General features: G+C 44.7%; 2 protein-coding genes across 6 annotated transcripts in view; one reads left to right on the top strand and one right to left on the bottom strand.

The window, feature by feature from the left end:
• The window catches only part of TMOD1 (tropomodulin 1), a 31,754-nt gene extending 27,301 nt beyond the window's left edge, over nucleotides 1–4,453 (top strand). The window contains exons 9-11 of one of the 4 annotated variants that reach the window (XM_054054640.1): nucleotides 204–348; nucleotides 1,967–2,026; nucleotides 2,777–4,453. In XM_054054640.1, coding sequence (XP_053910615.1) covers nucleotides 204–348; nucleotides 1,967–2,001 — 180 coding nt within the window. In that variant the 3' untranslated portion in view covers nucleotides 2,002–2,026; nucleotides 2,777–4,453. Of the gene's footprint in view, nucleotides 1–203; nucleotides 349–1,603 lie in introns of all 4 variants that reach the window. The other 3 variants (XM_054054638.1, XM_054054639.1, XM_054054637.1) reach the window with 3 other exon arrangements.
• A 1,596-nt stretch (nucleotides 4,454–6,049) lies between these two features.
• TSTD2 (thiosulfate sulfurtransferase like domain containing 2) lies at nucleotides 6,050–20,664 on the bottom strand. 2 transcript variants are annotated; one of them, XM_054054636.1, is made up of 10 exons: nucleotides 20,433–20,575; nucleotides 20,088–20,356; nucleotides 17,456–17,544; nucleotides 17,082–17,186; nucleotides 14,876–15,001; nucleotides 12,626–12,731; nucleotides 10,894–11,012; nucleotides 10,086–10,244; nucleotides 9,029–9,167; nucleotides 6,050–7,710 (listed from the first exon to the last, which is right to left on the bottom strand). In XM_054054636.1, the coding sequence occupies exons 2-10, from the start codon at nucleotides 20,242–20,244 to the stop codon at nucleotides 7,451–7,453; spliced, it is 1,260 nt and encodes a 419-aa protein (XP_053910611.1). In that variant the 5' UTR covers nucleotides 20,245–20,356; nucleotides 20,433–20,575; the 3' UTR covers nucleotides 6,050–7,450. The 2 variants fall into 2 exon arrangements, with proteins under 2 accessions (XP_053910611.1, XP_053910610.1); XM_054054635.1 differs by lacking the exon at nucleotides 17,456–17,544 and having other exon boundaries at nucleotides 17,082–17,190; nucleotides 20,433–20,664.
• Nucleotides 20,665–20,750: the final 86 nt, after the last annotated feature.

The raw sequence follows: 20,750 nt of genomic DNA, 5'->3' as shown, positions 1-20,750 counted from the left end.
GGAATGTCTGCTAGGGGAGTTGGAGCCACTGGGTTGTACCAGGAACGAGTCAAGGATTTATTTCACCAGCTACAAATCAGAAATGCCAAATGGACCAAAAGGTCCAAAGAAGGAAAAGGGGGTGGAGACGGCAGATCTAAACACTCACTGTGAATCACCCTGCAACCTGACCAGCTTGCTCTACTCTTTTCTGTTTTCAAAAGAGCCAGCCCTTGGGCAACAAAGTAGAAATGGAAATCGCAAACATGTTGGAAAAAAACACATCCCTGCTGAAGTTCGGGTACCATTTCACTCAGCAGGGGCCACGGCTCCGTGCCTCAAATGCCATGATGAGTAACAATGACCTAGGTGAGTTGGGCTGACTGGAAGCCAGGGAGCATAAGATCCTGTGGGCAGTTCATGGTGGGAGAAGGGTGGAAGTGCTCACTTGTAGTGGAGCACTTGGAAGTGCTCCAGCAGATGTGCTTGAATTAGCAACCACCTCAGGCCTGATGATGCCTTGCCCCTTGAGGAGGAAAGCAGCCTTCACTGACTTGGTTCCCTAACACAGCTGCAATGGGTTGTGCTCTGCTTGGAGACACTGGGCAGCTGTAACTCCCAGAAGAGCATTGGCATTAACAGTAGGTCTTGCTGGGAAGGAGTGAGAGCTGCTAACGTGCTTCAGTACAGTGCGTGATACAGCATATGGTACATGGATTATGAGCTGCCAGCACTTGTAATTCCTGCCAACTGCTTGTCTTCCTCCAGCTTCATTCCCACTTTAACAAGGAGATGAAAAGTAGTCGACTTGAACTTTGACGGCAGTGGGACTTGGCCCATCCCCTTCAGCAAAATAAATTGGAAGTGTTTCTAGGGAGAGGTGGGGAGCTACATAGCTCTGAGTTATCTTTATACCCTCAATGAAGGGATCAGAAGTGCTAGTGAAGCAAAATGGGAGCACATGTGCAAACTGCCATTTCAGCTGAAGCATGTGGCAGAGGCTTTTCCACTGCTTGGCTGCAAGCTGCTCTAGAGCACTGGAAATCAGTCCAGCAGAGCAGTATCAAATGCAGCCACTGTACCAGCCACACTGTACTCAATGGCTCCTAAGTGCATAGGCAGTGTGGTTACTAACACAACAGTGCCAAACTCCTTTTTGGCAGAGTCAGACAATAAATCCTAGAAGAATAAGCAAAAGTTTGCAGATTGTCCTTTTCGTACATTAGGAAGAACCCCTTTCCCAGAAGGCTGGAGGTTTGCAAGACTTGGAGTTACAGAGCCAGCGCTAGGCAGAGCCCTGCTGCAGGCAGGAGGTTGGGCTGGAGGCTCCCAGGGACACCACTAGAGCTGCTGCATTCTGCCAGACACAACAGAAAGCAAGGGCTAAGAGGCAGGGTCTGCGAAAAGACCTAATGTATAAATGCCAGATGTAAAGAAATGGTGGAATGCTGGAACCACATACTGTAGTCCGCGTATGATTCACCACAGACAGGGTCATCTTCCCTTCATGAACAATCTTCAGCTTGCAAAGCCATGGAAAAGCATCTTTAAGTGTCTGTCATTTTTAGACAAATGAAGAACATGCTGGTTTTAATTATTTTTTTTTAAATGAATCTTACTACAGCCGGTATCATGCCCCTAGGAAGCACAGCCAAGCAAAGAAGTATGTGCCAGTTCTCCAGTGACCACACAGAATACTCAGCGTTAGGGTTCACTGTGTATTGACTCTGCCTGCAGCTTCATTCCTGGTCACTAGAGAGTTTCCCTGGGAAAGGCCTGCTATTTCCTGTCCTTTGGAACAGAGCAAGGATTTAAATGACCATGCAGCACCTGGGATACAAAGTAATCAGCTGGAAAATTTGCATATTTTAATTGTTCCTGCTGTAAGGGGAAGAATTCACAACTTGCCTTCCATGTAACAGTTGTGCATTTTGCCTCTTCAACCATTAAACTCTGCATTTTTGTCTGATTTGGTTCTTGTCTGCAGCTCGCATTCATCGGTGTGATGGTCTCTGGCAATAGCATCTTGGCTCCACACCCGGACAATGTATAAGTATAGAAAAACTTTACTTTCTTCCCTGTCAGCAATAGTTCTCTGCTTGTGCTCCACTCCAGTGCTCTTGCCTACCATCACCTGATGCTACCAGAACTTGGTTTAGCTTTGTTTCTCTAAGGTGCTCTACATGAATCAGCTGTGAAAGATTTTTACACTCAACCTCATGAGCTAACTTCTGCATCCTCTTTATACTGTTTTTCCCCCCTTTTTATCTCACACACTCTTCTCAGTAAATCACATAAATCCACCTTAAGAGTAGACAGGAGACTGCTTTGACCAAGTTAACCATAATCAGAGGGTTGGAGGCTAAAGGCTTAAGATAAGAAATAAGATTATTTTATTTTTTTAAATTTGCAATGGCAGTTTAGAAAAACTGGCAAAGGAAGAACTGTGGCATCTGTCTCCTGCTGTGTTTACAGCAGTTAGCATCAGGTGATGCTTGTGGCCCAAAGTCAGGTTACAAAGACAAACTGTGTGAAATAATTGACTGTAGAATAAGGGAGGTAAGGCTGAAAGCAGCTTCTGGCCTTAGATATTCATAGGGGCAGAAACCTCATCTTGCCTTCCGTGACTTTAAATTGCATAGGGCTGTGCCTGCTGCTTTTAGCAGGACTTCAGAAGCTGATGCTATCCTGTTTCTTTCCTGGCAGAACATACATGTCTCCATTCCCATCCACAGCAGGTAAGTCAAGCCACATCTTCCCCCTGCCATGACTGACTCCTCTTCCTATTCTTTTTCAGTGAGAAAAAGAAGACTTGCAGAGCTGAATGGGCCTATTTTTCCCAAGTGTAGAACTGGAGTGTAGTTCCTGGCTATGGAGGTCATTCCTGGGGATATGTACTACACTGTGGAAATCTAAAGGCAATAAGTGCCTTGACACAGTATTTGTGGTGCCTCAGTTCTGTTTTGTGCACTAACAGTTTAACTAGTGGCTGTAGTTGAAGTAGGACTGTTGATGTTTTCTGTAGAGTTGGAAACTATTCAAGCCCATTTTATGCAATCTCAGTTTAGAATACATCCCAGTGTAAAAGTCACTCTTATTTATCCTGGGACCTAATTTTTCAATAAACTTCCTGCACAGTGTTTCCATACAGCTAGGATGTGGTATGCATGAGTGAAAGATACAATTGTTCACACGAGTTACAGAGGTATTAAAAAAATATTTTTTTTTCCCAAACTGATTTCAAGAAACTATAGAGGAGCAACTAGCTTAACAAGCACTTCTACTGCCTGGAAACATGGCCAATGTCAAGAATTGTGAATTACAATATTTACTGACATTTGCTGAGTCAATTAGTTGGAGATGCTGTTTCAAATGCATCTCTGTGTTTCTTCTCCACCCTATGATTAAATGGAACTTAAGGCCACCAGTTACAAAACAGAGTCTCATTAGCTGAGCAGTTTAGGATGGGTTAATATGCTTCTCTCCTATGCATGCCTGAAGAAAACCATCATCTTTAGGGAGGCAATGCAAATCCTAACCCTGCAGAGATGGCCAAACTGATCAGAAAACCAAAGCCCTCTCTTGTAATCCCCACTCCCTTCAGTTTCCTAATGTTAAAAGCATGTGTTCACTGGAAACAAGTAAAATTCTCTTTGCTGTTTAGTCTAGAAGACCGTGTCCATTAATTAAATTTTGTTCTGGTAGGGATTGTTTATTTTACTGCTGTCCCTAATGTCTGCATAAATGCTGCACCTTAGAAAAGCTGTTGGGTGAAATATCCCAATCCTGAACCGACACTGCATACAATGTGACCACTGTTTGTCAGAGCCTGCTACCCATCATCCCATACCCACAGGCTTTAGAGCTCCCAGACATGCATTGGATTGGACCCAACACTATCCCATCCAAAACTCACACTATTAATGCGGGTGGGATCCTGCTGGGTAGGAAGTCTCCTGGCAGCAGCATTGCTGTACTGAAGCCTTATTCATGGTCTGATGATATGTCCTAGAAAATGTTTTCTCTTGTTAGAAATCTGTTAAGAGTGAAGTTTTGCAGACTTTTACATATATTCCAGCAGAAGTCCCACAGATTTCTTTAGAGCTTGTGCGCAAATGTCACCCATGATTTAGCTCTCAGAACAAAGCAGAGAAACACTAAACTTTCAGCAATGTGGGAAACATACTTGTTGCTCTTCAAATCTCAATAAATGCACCAGTGGTGTCAAATAAAACGCTGCAATATAGGTTTTTCCCCTCACCCTGCAAATTCCGCATCAGAAAATCAGAAGAAAAATGCTTGAAAACTTATTTTTTTAAAAAACCCTGGCGGACAGCCTCTTTCTTCCATACACACTGCAAAGACTTCAAAATGGTCAACTAAATCATCACACCAGAGTCACACAGTTCCAGCTGGGCTGTCCACGCGCATTTGCATGGTACAGGCTCAGGTCTTCCATTGGTGTCAGAAAAACTTAAATAAATCTTCTCCTTGGAAATCCTGATTGTGTTAAGAAACCCAGATGCAGAAGGGGATGCATCTGCAGAGCAGGGAGCATTTACCATGGACACTATAACAGCATTTTTTTCTGAGTGTGAAAAATGGCTCTTTAAGGGAAAAAAAAACAAACCACAAAAAACCCCCCCACAAAAATATCAAGAACCTTGTCGTCTGTTTCATTGTAGCAGCATCCAAATTAACCACACAGCCCAAATGTACATTAAGCTAGCAGGATCATTCCAGCTTCCTCACTTGACAGAGCTGGTTTGCTGAAAGATGCATGTGAGAGCAGAGAGCTGCGCAGCACAGACAGGCTGTACTGAGAAGCATCACGCTTTGAGGTGAAAGGCATCAAGCTGTGCAGCAATGGAGCTAGAAAGTGGTGATATTTAGGAGCAAATGGATCATTTTTTTGTCCTAGCAGCTCTCCAGGAAAATGGGAAAAAGCCATCTGATGACTGCAGCATCTGGTAGTCGCAGCCAATCTTGCTTAACTCTCAGCTCTCGTGGAGCTCGTGTGCCTTCCTTCAGGCATTACTACTGAAATATCTGTGTACCACATAAAGCATTTCAAATGGCAATTCCTTATTTGCATTAATCTGACAAAACTAATTCAGAAGCCAGACTATAGAAGGTGCTCACAGGCTAACTTACAAGAGGGAGGCTAAGGCTATCTCTTCCCCTCTTCCCTCTCTGCAGAAGAGGAAACCTAGCTTTACAGGCCTCCATCTGTACATCTCAAACCTTTCTCCTCCCTTGCCTTAGTGCAGCAAGGACCAGAAGAGGCCCTGTGGCTCCCGCCTGCTTCTGAGGCAGCTCTCTGGCTGCTAGGAGCTCTCAGGAGCATTACACCTCATCGCCAGATCTACCACGTCTCAGACATCTCGCTAGGCTTCACCATTTACCTCTGCAGAATTAAGTACCTCCAACATATGGGAGAAGTGGTTTTTGTGCAGTACTTTAAAAACTGCAATGGAAGCACTAAAGATTACCTATCATCATAGGAGTTTCAGAAGTTTATATATAAAATATAGTCATTGCTATTCTGTACTGACATAGAAATAGCCTTCCAAATAGATTACAGTATTCCAGACTTGCTGATAGACTGAATTATAAAACTGTGTTCTTTTTATCCTAATTACATGAAGAAAAGAGAGAACATAATGTACAAGTTAGGGCACTTCCATCAGTGCTCTAGATCAGGCCTCCAATTAGAGCTTGCATGCTTTTTCCACAAAAATTCCAGTCCTCAAAAGCAGAGGTTAACTGCCCACAAAGCTTGGGAGGCAAGATGTCAGGGAACCATGGGTGCTGCTTACACTTCTATTGAAGATGTCTACTGATAGGACTTTTTCCGGTTTCTTCCCCAGCATGGATTGTGCACAGATTTCCTATTAAATAGCATCCTAGAAAGATTCCCAGATTTGACATTCATAAGTTTCAAAGTTTTGCTTCATGGAAGCAACAGTCATAAAGACAGTTGCTGAACTGCTGTTTTCACGGTAGCAATACTGGAAGTAAGAAGATATGCTTGCCATGGCTTTAATGGAACCAATCTGCACATCATTAAGTTGCTAGTCAAGCAAACAATGAGGTCTTGCTGAGATCACAGAACTGTAAGAAGAAACTTACAGTCTATGTGAAAATAACATTGCCCTAAACTGTCAGTAAGCAACTACAGAAACCTGAGTAAACTGTTTTCTTGCTCTTAAAAGTAGTTGCCAGTAAAAAAAAAGCACATGATTTTGATTTCCTAATGACTAACTATTCAGTACCAAGAATGACAGTAAGTTTTGAAGACATTTTAAAGTCAAGACATGATTTCTACTCTATTAATAAAACCTTTCTGTAGATTCTACTGCATCTGGCACATAAAGCAGCAGGTGGATAAGTATTTTGAGCTCGTATGCTGTGGATCCCTTCAAATGCAAAGACCATTCGCCACTAACAGGAGCTGGAAATTGCATAAGCATCTCACAGCTTTCAAAAAACTCAACCCGTGTTTACGAAGCACAAATGCTCCCCAAATCCTGAATTATTTAGCTCAGATAAAGGATTTTGCAATCTCTTTATAGCTGTTGCTGACATTTATGCATACAGGTCAGCATTGCTTCTGGTGCCATAATGCTGGGGTTTTGAAAGTCTCTGCTCCCGTCTCTGGGTGTCTGTTTCAACATGCTTCAAACTGTCATTATTTTCTAGTGCAAGCAGAGCTGAGGCCTGGATATCTCATGTACTGAGAAGCTGAGGGAAGCAGCAGTTCTTGGGGAGACAGAGCACTGGAATGAGGCCTGCTTTTGCTGTTCACCCTGCAGGTCACACACATCACCTAGGGCTGGGCAGACAGTATCAGCAGGCCTTTGTTCCAGTCAGAAGAGGGGTCCTTACACTGTTGGTTTTTACACAACACTCAGGTCAGTAACTTCAGAAAACTACCCCTCACTTCTTACTGGTATAAAGCAAGGAATGCAGGCAGATGGCGTGTACATGGAAAAACACCTTCACCTCTAATCCAGTTACATACCCACATCCAACTGATGTATCTGCTGTTTCACATCTTCGCACTAGCTATTGAAGAAATGCATGATTGTGGAGAGGTCACTCAGATCCATCTCCATGCAGGAAGAAAAGAATGGAATTGTTTTTATGTCCCTTCAGTTTCTTTTGAATTGTGAGCAGCCATGTCCCATCACACATAATCTGCTCCAAAATCCCCAAGGAAGAGGCCAGGCTACAAGACAATACCCAGGGAGAGGAATCCTGTCATGCTGGTGATGGGCTGGGCACGCTGGTAATTCATGGTCAAGTAATGGATGGTTTCTGGGGCATACTCTAGGCTTAAAGGCAGCATATGAATAAGACTTTCCAAGCTAACACGTTTCTATGATTTCCAGACCTAACTGATTAACAGATGGGGATCTGATTATTGAAGCCCTTCGCATTAGCACGTCAGATTAACTAATGAAACAGCTTAATCTTTTCCTGCATCCAGCGTCCTTTGCAAGACACGTTCAATAGGTACCCTTGGCCGTCTCCTCGTACATTCACATTCCTCCTTAAGAGTCTGTTCTGAAGCCCTTGAAGTCACCATGAGCTCTTTCTCTTGACAAACAGGACAGCAAGCAGTAAGACCTTTGTTGCGACAACTTTGACACGTCAAGACAAGCTGCCGGCAGTGCTGGCTGGAACAAAGTTTATACTGGTCCCAGAGTGTCCCACAGTATCTGCATGCTGGAGGGAGGAAAAGAAAAAGTTAACACCCACATTGCCCCATCTCTGCTCCTTGCAGAGGTTTCTCCATGGCACTAGGGGGCTGCAATGTCTCATTTATGTGGCTATTTACTACAGTCTTCCAGGTTTTTAATTCCTGCTTTAGCTTAATGTTCCAGAACCTAGTTAATTTCTAAACTTCTACTTTTGATGTGTAAAAATAAAATAAAAATAAAAAAAAATTAGGACAGGTGTCTCAGGAAAAGGAAAAAATGCTCACTAGTGCTTCCTCTAGTCCAGATCAGGCAGATTTAAAGATTCTTGCTGCCAAGAGAAGAAGAAATATATACAGCTGGTAATTAAGCCAGTATGGATGCCATGGGACTTCATTCATTTAAAAGTAACAGGCTTATGCAGATGGGGTGTCATTTGCAGTCCTGGTAAGAGTCCTTCCACAACATCAGGCACGTTTTATTCCTTTAACTGAAAGCTACAGCCTAATTTAGCTGTACAATGCAGAAGATGCGTATCCCAACACTTCCCTCTGAAACTTCTGTAAGGCTGGCTGTGATTTATCCAGAGTATGTTCTGTTTCTACACCAAGCCAAGCACCTTCAAGATGTATACAGTAATTGTGGAGGAGGAATGGGAGGTTACGCTCAAAAAGTTACACATTCAGACTAAAACCAGCATTGCTTCCTAAGAAAAGGGTAGAGCCAAATTCCATCTATTTGTACCTGTCAACTGAGAAGAAGAAAACAGATACTTGATCTCCAACATCTAAAGAGCAACTCCAGCCAGAAGATCAGGCAAAGTGCTTAAGAACTTCAAGTGGAGTTCTAAAGGCTACAGAAACTTTTAAAGCAGAAAAATAATGAAGCAGCGTAGAGCTCGGTGCCACTGCTCTTCCCATGCCTGTGCTGATGTTCTGTGAGATGACTGGAGTGGAGAACAGCAGACAGCAGAACTACTTAATGGTTCGGTCACTTGGCCAACCACAATCTGATCAGTACCGTGGGCAATGACAGCAGTAGTGCCTGACACACATACATCCCCACAGCTGCAGACAGCTTTTAAAAGCAGCTGTTCTGCAGGGGATGCTCTCTTTTACTGCAGCAGTTTGAGGAAGCTCTGTTTAGCAACTCTTTTCTCTCATTTCTGTTTTATGTGTTAAAACCATAATGTTCATGATAATCATGAAAAGTGACAGCACTAAAAGATCCAAGTGAGTATAAGGAAGAACTACACAGACCAGTTTGGCTGTCCCTATCCTGCATTTCTTTGTGTAAACAATTGGAATAGCTTCCCAGCTTTCTGCATTTACATTATCTAGTCCTACCTGAGATGATATCTTCATTGGAACAAATGGCGTAACGATCATCAAACACAAACAGCTTTCCCCTGTAGAATCCATCTGGAAACTCTTCCAGGTACTTGTGAATTCCACCTTTTAGCTGGTAAACCTCTCTGCACACTGCCTGTTTAAAGCATATTAGCAGAAAAGCTGAAGGAGATAGCAACAGTGGTGGTGCGCCAGAGTTCCCAAAGCAAATGATGTAAATGTCAGGGGTCAACAAAAAGCAGCAGCTTCTTGGTGACCACAGATGGCAACACATGCACCCACGACTCTAGGCAGTGCCACCATGGATTACTGGGCAGCTCCACAACACTGGCTTTGTTGACTTGAGCCCAGATGCACATTTAGCATAAAAGTCAAATCAAGGCCAGTAACCTCCTCAGCTGAGGGAGGTTTGCTGCATCACAGACCAAACACTTCAGACCCTCTGTGAACCGCTGCTTATTGTGCCTTTATGTAGTGAGATATTAGCAGGAGCAGAATTTCCCAAAGTTCATACTGGTGCAGCAGAGAAAAAAAAAAATAATCAAAGCTTAAAGCTCTGGAGAAGCGATATGTGATGGTCCCTTACTCTTGAGGGAGAAGACTGGGATGGAAAGCACAACTACAGCAATGCAGTGTGCTGGATTTAATTCCACAACATTGGGAAAGCACTGACTGGCTGATTTTCACCACTCTGAGATGCTCAAGCTGACCACAGAACACAGCCTAGACAGATGGTGTGGAAACAGCAGAATGCTCTCAAACCCTCATAAAATACCAGTACAATGGGCATGACACATTTACCTCTTGTCAGCAAACAGGTTATATAATTATTTTCACAGAGTAATCGCTGCTGTGACTTAGTCCATGCAGACCATCCTGAGCTGCATTAAAGTATCTGTGACCTTGACACCCACCATGAGGTAAGCGTGCAGAGCCATTCATCTCCCCACTTGCTCGTTGAGCAGTCTGTACTCAGTAAGAATTTACCAGCAAAAGAAAAGACAGCTGCCCTTAAATCAGTCTTGACTCTTGTGCCCTGGGAATGATATCTCACCTTGCTCCGTAGGTAAGCAGAGCCTCTTTCACAACGAATCCCTCCTGTGCAGTACATCAGGACACGCTTGTCTCTAAAAAGCTCCAGGTTTTCATCTACATAGATGGGAAAATAGCTGAACTTCCTGATATCTGGAGCCAGACAACCCTGGAAATGTCCCTGCAATAACAACAGATGGCCATGCGACTGGTTACAAGCAGTCCTGCATTGTAAAGTCTGTGACTCAAACTAGAGGAAATGTTCTGGACAGAACTCTCAGCTCATTGCAGCTGCTTTAGGTGGTTCTTCAGCTGCATTTAGGCATCAAAATACCTGTTAAAATCTGTTACAGGATTCCAGACACAGAATGTCGCCTTATCCTCCCTCAGAAGAGGGAGCTATGCAGAACAGAACTGTCAGAGACTGTGAACCACTATACCGCAGGAGGGCTGGTTGGTATGACGGCAGGATGCCCCTATTCTTTTTGACATATGGGACAAGGCAAAAATGCTGGAAAACATCATTAAGTATTATACTACTTTTACTTTAAACTGCATGGTATTTACTGCTGATGTTGTATGGACCACTTGTGTCTTTTTCTTGCCCCAAGCCGTATAAGCACTTAGTGAGGCAGGCTCCATGCTGAGTCACACAGCAGATCCTCTGCTGCTTGTGTCTAATATTCATTACAAAACTGAACTTCATACATAATGCAGTCAATCTGGAACATAGCATCTCTCCTTCCAGTAAGGTTACAGGTTACACCTGCACAATGTTAAGCACCCCAGCACCTGTAACACACTGCAAGAAGCAGGCAAACAACACTTACTATTTTACTTTCATAGAAGTTCCTACAGTCCAGCAAGATAGTATCGCTTTGTCCTTGACTGGCCTGAGACAAATACTGTTCTACTTCTCTATGAAACTCCCGAGGGGATAGATGGATTCCTTCAAGAACAAAAAAAAATAGAGAAAAGAAAATAAGGTAAATAGAAAGAAAAAAAGAAAGGAAAAAAAAAAGAGAAGTGAGAAGCAGAACTACAAAATAATGTTACATGTGATGTCATTGATCCGAATTCCCCTCAGATTTCCAAAAATTTTCTATGGTAGTTCACAGACTTTTCAGAGCAACTCAACCAGCCAAGTTTACCCATGTTTGGCTTCCTATTGGTAAATGGAAGAAAACACAACAGTGTTCCATGTGACAGAAGACGTAGCACCTGTGTGTACGATCTTTGTTGAAATGCTGTTTTTTTCAATTAAAGTCTTCTCTGGATAAAAATGTAAAATTTCTATATGCATGTATTACTTGCAGTACAACTTCAATTTACATGAAGTTTCTCAGCTTTCAAGTTGCTTAGAACTTGAGACTCCCAGCCTAATGAAACCCTAAAACCTACCCCACCAAAATCTTGTAACTTACTTAAAAAATGACCCTACAAGCCACCTGCCCGAATAATGGAAACCATCTCAATAAAACACTGTAAAATAGGAGGGAAAAGGAGGGGGGAAAAAAAACAAAAAAAAAAAGGAGAAAATAAACATCCAAACAGACATCCTACAAAGTGTCAAAAAACGGGGAAAAAATCTTCTGCCAAAACTCATGAGAAACATAGGGATGGGGAAAACCACAAACAGAAATTGAGCATCAACAAAACCTCTTGGTGGAAATAAATGCACAAAACCTGCCCTGAAAATTGCTATTTGCTGTGCTCCTGCTTACCACCTACATAAGTGTCCTCAGCTGAGGCACAGCCAGAACCATCTTATCAGTCATAATCCATACTAAGCAGCTATAGGTAGAAGAGAACAAATGCATCCTGTGTTAGGGCTGTGGCATGAACCTGATTCAAAACCTGCTCTGTTTTAGTGTAAAAGGCAGGAGCATGGCTGTTAAATGCAATACCAGTAAAGCCAGGTCAGCAGTCACTAAGATAAGATCATTTGTTACTCAATTGTAAGCTTCAGTGGGATTCTAACATTTTCTAAAATATGTTCTCAGCATCCACAGCACCAGAATCCACTGGATCCACAAGAAGTTACCATGGAAACCTCTTCCTAGGCAGCTTGGTTCTTACTGCAAGCTAACCACGAGAGAGCATTTGAGCCCTTTATATGGTGTAATTTTTGAGTGGTCTCAAGCACCTATGGAATATTTAGAACAAGCATGAATAAACTCATACATTGAAATGTCTTTCCCCACCATCAGACGTAGCTTCACCTGCCATTAGCCTTTGGCAGGTGGCTAATGACTTCCTCCCTGACAAAAGCACAAGGTATGTCCCTACTCCAAAACAAGGTAACTGCTTGGTGTCATTTGAAATATTACTGTTTGCCACAAGTTGGAAGATTAATTCTAAATTTATTTAAGGCAACCAGAACTTGGGCCAGCAAATTCCCTGCACCAGTATCTTTAGACTACCAATAAGAGATGAATTTCCGTATCTGCTTCTTCTGTCCTGGCCACTGTGCAGAGGGAAATGTTTTTGATGAAGGTACTTTATTCTTCACCTAACTCTTCACCTGGGTGAGAGGCTTTATTTTTCATGAAATCAACTTACCGGTTTCCTTATACGATACTATCTTTGGATCAATACCCATAGGTACAATCTCTTTGAATACTCCAACTCGAAGGTCTGGGAAACAGTGAGCTCCTCCTGCACTGCTCTAGGAAATAAAACACAAAAATAATCCACCAAAATTTGCCAGGTGCCAAGATCAAAATTATGCACTTGCTTTAATTTCTACATCTCACTGGAATATCATAGAATGATAAAATGGTTTGGGTTGGAAGGGACCTTAAAGATCATCTAGTTCCAATCCCCCTGCCATGGGCAGGGACACGTCCCACTAGATCAGGCTGCTCAAGGCCCCATCCAACCTGGCCTTGGACACTTCCAGGGATGGGGCAGCCACAACTTCTCTGGGAAACCTGTGCCAGTGCCTCACCACTCCCACAGTAAAACATTTCTTCCTACTGTCTAATCTAAATCTACCCTCTTAATGAAAGTGTCTTTGTGGCCGAAGGAAAGGAATATCTCTCCCACTGGAATCCACGTCAAATCCTGAGATTCCTTAGGTGTCTTAGGCCCAGTGACTGCTCTGCACGTGAGACAGACACCATGCGGCATGAGGTGCTGAGACAAGGAAGAATGGGAAGGAGAATAGATCTGAGTCAGAAACAATGTCACAGCACCTATGGTGAGACAGTCAAGGCCCCTACAGGGCTGACCCCAAGAACAAATAATCTCCAGAAATGGACCACAGTGACACATCTTGGCCCCACAGCTCTCTTCAGCCACCTTGATCCCTGACACAAGCACAGACAGACCTCTGATCATGACAAATGTGATGGACACTGCAGTGGTTCGTGGGTATGAAAGAGACAAGTGGGTGGTCAGCCAGGCTCAAGATTTGTTAACAGTGGAGTCCGACACCACTCACTGCTCCAAACTCAAGCGCAGGATTTCCCCTTTGGAGGTCTTGGCAAGCTCTTTTTGTTAGGCACCCCTGCTGCAGGCAACACACTTAGAGAATTCCTGCAGGGCTGAGCCTCAAACGTGGCTTAGGCACTATCAAGCATATAAGCACTTGGAAAAAAAGTGCAGTGCTGTCCAGCTCTGTCCCAACTTTCACGGAAATGAGACTGAAGCAACTACAGTGGCCACTAAATATTATCGGTGCCCCAAAGGCAATTTTCACTCCTATATGTCCATACCTTCATGGCACAAGGACTTGTAACTCACACTTACTTTGGTATACAGCATGCAGGGAAACTGTGGGACAGAAAATGCCATCATGTACTAACACACGAATGTCAATGCTCGGAGAGATCATGCAGGCTTGGAGGCGTTTGCCATGGTCAAGGTAAAATTCTATCCCTATTTTAGTTTTGTACTTACATATTACTGTAACTAACAGGTCACATTTACTCTTGAAATTCAGCCAAGCACAACAGACAGTGGAAAAGCTAAGACTGAACCAGCACTGCAGGTTTGCATAGGATTTGAGTTTCACTAACTCTCTTTGATCCAGTTATTTATGGATAACAATGTAATACTCCCTGAAAATAAAAACTGTGGAAATGAGAAATGCTAATAAAAGCAGCTGCTTTTGTTCCTCACAGAGGAAGTGGTACTCACAGCACTGGGGCAGCAAAGCCTATTAGAATGCCATACAATGTGAGCCACAGCTGCCATTGCCATCTGAAGACAGCAATCAGCACATATGCTCAGACTCAAGCAGAAGTTAGCACCCCAGTCTCCTTCCAGGCAGCCTCTAGCTGGAATAGGGAGAAACCTCTTGACTCTGCTTGTGTATTTTCTCTAGAGGACATCCAATTCATGGGACTGACAGTGCAGCTGTATGGACACCAAAGCCTGCATGAACCTACACCAGTATACTTATAGACAAGGATCTCAAATCAGGATGAAAGGAGAGTGTGGGAATCCTTTCCGAGGGCAAGTGTATGTTCTGATGGTTTTGACGGTTAAGTTGGAGTAAACGTTTGCTGAAGAACAGTGGGGCTGAAGCACAGTCCCTCATTCACCTGTAAGGGGGCTTTGCAGCTGCACCCGTAGCTGCTGAAGCATGCAGCAGCTGCTATCACAGCTCATGATAATCGCTGCTGCTGGCGAATACCAGCAGAGACATCTACACAAACTAAGACTAGCAATCTTTGGCTTAGATCAGTGGTAGGAGAACAGAACTGCTAGAGCAGAAGTAATACTATCAAGAAGCAATGTGCTTATTTCTCAAAAATTAAATGTGCTGCAATAACAATGTCTATACAGAAAGTATTTTTTTCATACCTTGAAATCCTCTTGACACAAAATGTCTTTGAATAGAGGCTGAGAAAGCATAACTTCAATGTAGAGACTGACAGCTACTTTGCTTCCACCAACTGTCCCATTAATCCCTTCTGAAGCAACTCGTACCTAGAAGGCAAGAGGAGAAGCTGGGGTAAGGCTTAGTAACAGCAAAAAATGATCATAGTGAAATTAGCAAAATATGACTGGGTGGCAAAAAGTAGACACAAAAGTATGTCTGGAAAAGAGACTAGAGAAGAGAGGGAGGGAGGGAAGGAAGGAGAGAAGAGAGGGAGGGAGGGAAGGAAGGAGAGAAGAGAGGGAGGGAGGGAGGGAAGGAAGGAGAGAAGAGAGGGAGGGAGGAAAGGAAGGAGAGAAGAGAGGGAGGGAGGAAAGGAAGGAGAGAAGAGAGGGAGGGAGGAAAGGAAGGAGAGAAGAGAAGGAGGGAGGAAAGGAAGGAGAGAAGAGAGGGAGGGAGGGAGGGAAGGAGGAAAGGAAGGAGAGAAGAGAGGGAGGGAGGGAGGGAGGGAGGGAGGGAGGGAGGGAGGGAGGGAGGGAGGGAGGGAGGGAGGGAGGGAGGGAGGGAGGGAGGGAGGGAGGGAGGGAGGGAGGGAGGGAGGGAGAGAAGAGAGGGAGGGAGGAAAGGAAGGAGAGAAGAGAGGGAAGGGACGGAAGGGAGGGAAGGGAGGAAAAGGTTATACTGAACTGAACATAAAGAAGACAGTAAACAAAACAGGAAACAAGCCCAGTAATCACTTTTGAGCTACTTCAAAAGAATGACATCAAGACAGTCACAAAAGTTTGGGCAACAAACAGAGAAATGCTAACTGATTAACAGGCAAATCCTGGAGTTAGCATTAAAATTCTGAAGTCTGGAAGCCTGCCTAAGAAAGAACAATGGGATTGTGCCCAATGAGTCACACAGCTAAAAGGAAAATGTGAATATGCACATAATAATAAATTTCGGTGTGAGTCATTTTATCCGTAGCACTGAAAAATGAAAAAAAACTCTGAAGTGACGAAATAAGAAAGACGGAATATAAGAGGCACAGAAAAAAACCAACTGATTGAGAAGGCAAACGCTGTTCTTGTCTTGAAGACTGGAAAATAACATTTAGAAAAATACCAACCACCAGACAAGACAGACAAGCGAAAAAAGAGAGTGAATGCATCAGGGTATTTCACCCCCAGCCCTGCGCTGATGCAGAACAGGAAAAGTGCTTACCACTGGCAGAGAAGGAGAAGCTACTTATGAAGACAAATCAAAGATAAAAGCAGTCTCCTGCTCGGTGTTGCCTTTTTCAAAAATCTTTCTCCTCAGTCAGCCAAGCAACATCAGCTTTGTAAATCTAAAAATCACCTTTGCCCACAGCCTCTAGAGGTTGGCTAGGTGAGCCAACCCACCTCTTTGGTCTGATTTGCCAGGAACAAGAAGAGCAAAGACTCAGCGCAGGAAAGAACCTTGTTATCCTACACTGTGGTCTAAGGTGTCAGTTGCTCTCGTCTCATTCCTGACAGTAAGGGCTACAACTCAGTGTAGTGATTCTGACTGGAATACCAGGAGGACGAGTTAGTAATACACATAATAGTTAACCAGAGCAACCCCAGGCCCATTCTGCATGGCGCTGCACCTCCAGCTTGGCCTTCAGCTATGCTGTGCTGGATATACCATCCAGCCACAGGATAAACTCAGCCCAAAAATCCTAACAGAGATGCCTACAGGCAGCTCCCTGTTGACACCAGTGATTACGCCACCTGCATGTCCTTGCCGTTATCCATAAGTGCAGCAAGAAGCTCTCACGTTGAATACCCATTCTGTTTGATAGCAGGAGTAATGAGATTTGTTTTTTCATGTAAAAAGAACAACCTGCAGCGGCTCAGAGAATGAAAATCAGGTAACCATTGCAAGGACACGGTCTACACACTGTGGTGTGCATGGATCAGAGACTTGTTCACTGTTGCACAACTTGGGGTTCCCAGCATCAAAAGGAATACAAGATTGTCTGTATTTTTTTTTTTTTATTTGTAGTGTTAGCTCTTAAATTGCATTTTAAATGATACCCTACAGAACCTGAGTGCCTTTCTTAACAGGATCATAACAGACCAGCATGTCCTTTTGCAAAACACTTGGTTCCCGCCATGCCCGTTCACCCTGCACTAAGCAAAGAAGGTGTTTTTTTAAGTATACAACCATTGCTTAAAAGCTTACCTTGCCAGTAAGATGTAGATGCTGGCACAGTGCCTTCTGCCAAGCACAGAGTTTCTCTGGATCCTTCACCTCGCAGTAACAGTAATACAGAAGTACTTCTCCCACCTTGCTGTCCATAGCATGGCAAAGATAACAAATAAGAAAAGGATGTTAGGGCTGAAAGCACAAAAATATACTATTGCACTAACCCTTCAAAAAACAGGCAATTTTCTTCTGGCAGACATGGGGAGAAAAAAAACAAATAAACAAACAAAACAACACAACGAACTTTGGAGACATTAGCGCTACTGCATTTATTTCCAAGACAGAGAAATATGAATTAATGAAAGCTCCCACATTCCAAGTTCTTGAGACTCGCTACAAAATGCACTCACCTGTGCTGCATGGGACTTCTCTGCCAGTGGCCTGCCATGTGCTCTACTCAATTTTCTCTCAACATACAGGACATAAGAACTCCTGTTTTCTGTGCAAACAAGTGTCCCATTAAGTGCTTAGTTTGGCAAACCTGCACACTAAAAATTGAAGTACTTGAGCTACATAAATGTAAAAAGCCAAAATTTTCAGTGAGATTGTGTCAGTTTTCTCACCAGCACAAGCCAACCTTTCTCACAGTCTGAAACATCTTCGTTAGCCTACATATCTGTAACTAATGAACTCTTAAGGTACCTGAATAAGCTGAGAAAAAGGGACTTGCATAGAGCATACCCTGTTGTTCTGCTCTTTTTTGTTACAATCCTTCCTTACTCTCAGATAAAAGCTGTCAAGTAGCTGACAAGACACATCCATGCATGGGTCCTGAGGAAACTGGTGGATTAAGTTGTTAAGCCACTTATCCATCATATTTGAGAAGCTGTAGCAGTCTAGTGAAGTTTCCACTGACTGGAAGAGGGGAAATATATCCCCCACTTTTTACAAAGGAAAATCCAGGGAACTAAACGCTGGTCAGTCTCACCTCTGTGCCCAGAAAGATTTCGAAGCAGATCCTCCCTATGACAAGACACATGGAAAATAAGGAGGTGATTGGCGACAGCCAGCGTGGCTTCACTAAGGGCAAATCGTGTCTGACAAATTTGGTGGCCTTCTACAACAGGGCTGCAGCATTGGTGGATAAGGGAGGAGTAACTGACATCATCTACATAGACTTGTGCAATGCATTCCATGCTGTCCCACTCAATATCCTTGCCTCTAAAATGGAGAGACATGGATTTGGCACATGGACCAGCCGGTGAGAGAATAACTGGCTGTCTGGATGGGCACATTCAAAGAGTTGCAGTAAATGGCCCAATGTCCAGTGACAAGTGCGGTGCCTCAGGGGCCCATTTTGGGACCAATATTATTTAGCATCTTTGTTGGGGACACGGGCAGTGGGATAGAGTGCACCCTTGCTAAGTTTGCAGATAACACCAAGCCAAGTGGGGTAGCTGATACTCTAGAGGGAAGGGACACCATCCATGGTAGGCTGGAAAGGTGGGCCCAAGTGAACTTCATGAAGATGATCCCAAGATTAGGCTGGAGCATCACCTGTAAGAAGACAGGCTGAGAGTTGTGCTTGTTCAGCCTAGAGAAGAGAAGGCTCCAAGGTGACCTCCTAACAGCCTTCCAGCACTTAAAGGGGCCTACAGGAAAAATGGGGAGAGGCTTTTTATCAGGGACTGTGTCCTGTTTTGAGAATGAGTCTCTAACTTTTCAGCTAAGCCTCATCTAACTAACTCCATTTTCTGAAAGTTAACTGCTTGTTTTTCAGGCAGTGTTTCTGTCTAGAGGTGATAACACGGCACACTGGTATGCAGAAAGGCCATTGCTTATACTTATTTCTATGGGAACCAAGGTCACCCTCCAGCTGGTGGAATGCCATAACTGATACTGGTGAAAAAGGGCTGCACTGTAGCGAGGGGTGGACAGGACAGGTGACCCCAAACTGACCAACAGAGGATTCCATCCCATACACGTCATATTTGGTATAAAACTGAGGAATCACGAGGGTCAAGCCGCCTTCTACAATGGCTGATGTGCAGTGAGGACCTCATCTGTCTTTTTGCTCCTGATCTTGGACCCAGGCGTTCCTGAAACCAGTTCCTGAATCCAGCCTGAGAACTTCTCCTTGTGCCTGCTCTGCAGCATCTGGGGTGATGTAATCCTTGAAAGGGACGCAATTTGGTATATTTGTATAAGTTTTATTGTTTTCTCATTAACAGTATTTTATTCATTGTTATTATTGTTTCACTAAAGCTGGTTTAGTTTTAGTATCCAACCTACAAGTCATTTTCTCTCATTTTCCTTTCCCTAGGGTCAGGGGAAATGGAACTGGGAACACCACAACTGCTTGCATACAGCTGCTGATCAAACTGGGCTGGGGCTAAACCCTGACAGAGTGTAATGATAGGACGACGGGTAATGCTTTTAAGCTGAAAGAGATCAGCTCTTAGGAAGAAATGTTTTACTGTAAGGGTGGTGAGGCACTGGCACAGGCTACTCAGAGACGTGGATGCCCCATCCCTGGTGGTGTCCAAGGCCAGGTTGGATGGAACTTTGAGCAGCCTGTTCTAGTAGGAGGTGTCCCTGCCCATGGCAGGAGGGTTGGAATTGGATGATCTTTCCCTTTCAACCCAAACCATTTTATGATTTTATGAAGTAACACCTGTACCGGTCTGTTTTAACAATGCAGGAGGATACAGCTCTGACAACTCCATGCTCTGAAGCTGCCTCTTTTACTATCCAAAAAATTGTGTTGCATCTACTTCTTAATCAGCACCGCAGTAAATCACACATTTTGTGTAGGCATGAGCAGCTATAAAAGGAATTCAAGCAAACCAAGCGACTCCTGGAAGGTCCTTATGTCTGCTGATCTAAAGAAGTATCTCAGGAAGGTATCTAAAGACCTACAGGAGCACCAGGGATAACTCCTGCTGTACTTTAAAGTGTAGTTCAACCGAACTTCATAAGATTACAGCGGCGCTGGCAAAGGGCAGCGTGAAGCACCCGCACCCCCGACCGCCGCCTCCTTACCTGCTAAGCTCGCCCTGGAGGAGATGACTGGTGTCAGGGAGGGCACAGCAGATCTCAGGGCCGCTACCTGTTCCGTGGTGGCGTCTAGGGCTCTGCTCGGCAGCTGCGGGAGCGGCGGCCGCCCGCCCGATATCTCCGCCGTGGTGCAGGGCCACATGCCGGTGGATGCCCGGGAGCTCCGCGAACGCCTGCCGGCAGCACCGCCACCGCGCGCCGGCGCACCGCGCTGCCGCCGGCACCTCCTTGCCTTTGACGAACAGGGAAAAGGCCTGAAAGGCACCGCAAAGCCCGCCCGTTACCGCGGGCCCCGCCGCCACCGCCCGCCGCAGCCCGGCCAGGACCCACCTTCCTGCGAGCCAGCGCGCGCTTCTTCCTCGCCGTGGCTTCAGGGGTGCCGCTGCCCGCCAGGGAGCCCGGCCCCAGAGGCGTCGCCTCACCCGGCACCATTGCAGCCACCGCTCCGCGCCCGATGGGTCCACCCGGCGCCCGCAAGGCCGGAAGCCTTCTCACCTCCTAGCACCGAGACGGAAGTCCTCCCACCGGAAGTCCTCCAACAGCGGCGCGCCAAGGCTGTGACCGCGGGACAGGAAGTCCGCCAAGCACCGCTCACGCACCACGGAGTGGCGAGCAGACAGGCGCCGCGGCGGAGCGGAAGTGGCGGTA

This window comes from Cuculus canorus, chromosome Z (genome assembly GCF_017976375.1).
Source record: "Cuculus canorus isolate bCucCan1 chromosome Z, bCucCan1.pri, whole genome shotgun sequence".
NCBI lineage: Eukaryota > Metazoa > Chordata > Aves > Cuculiformes > Cuculidae > Cuculus > Cuculus canorus.
This window is presented reverse-complemented; position numbering and strand designations above follow the sequence as displayed.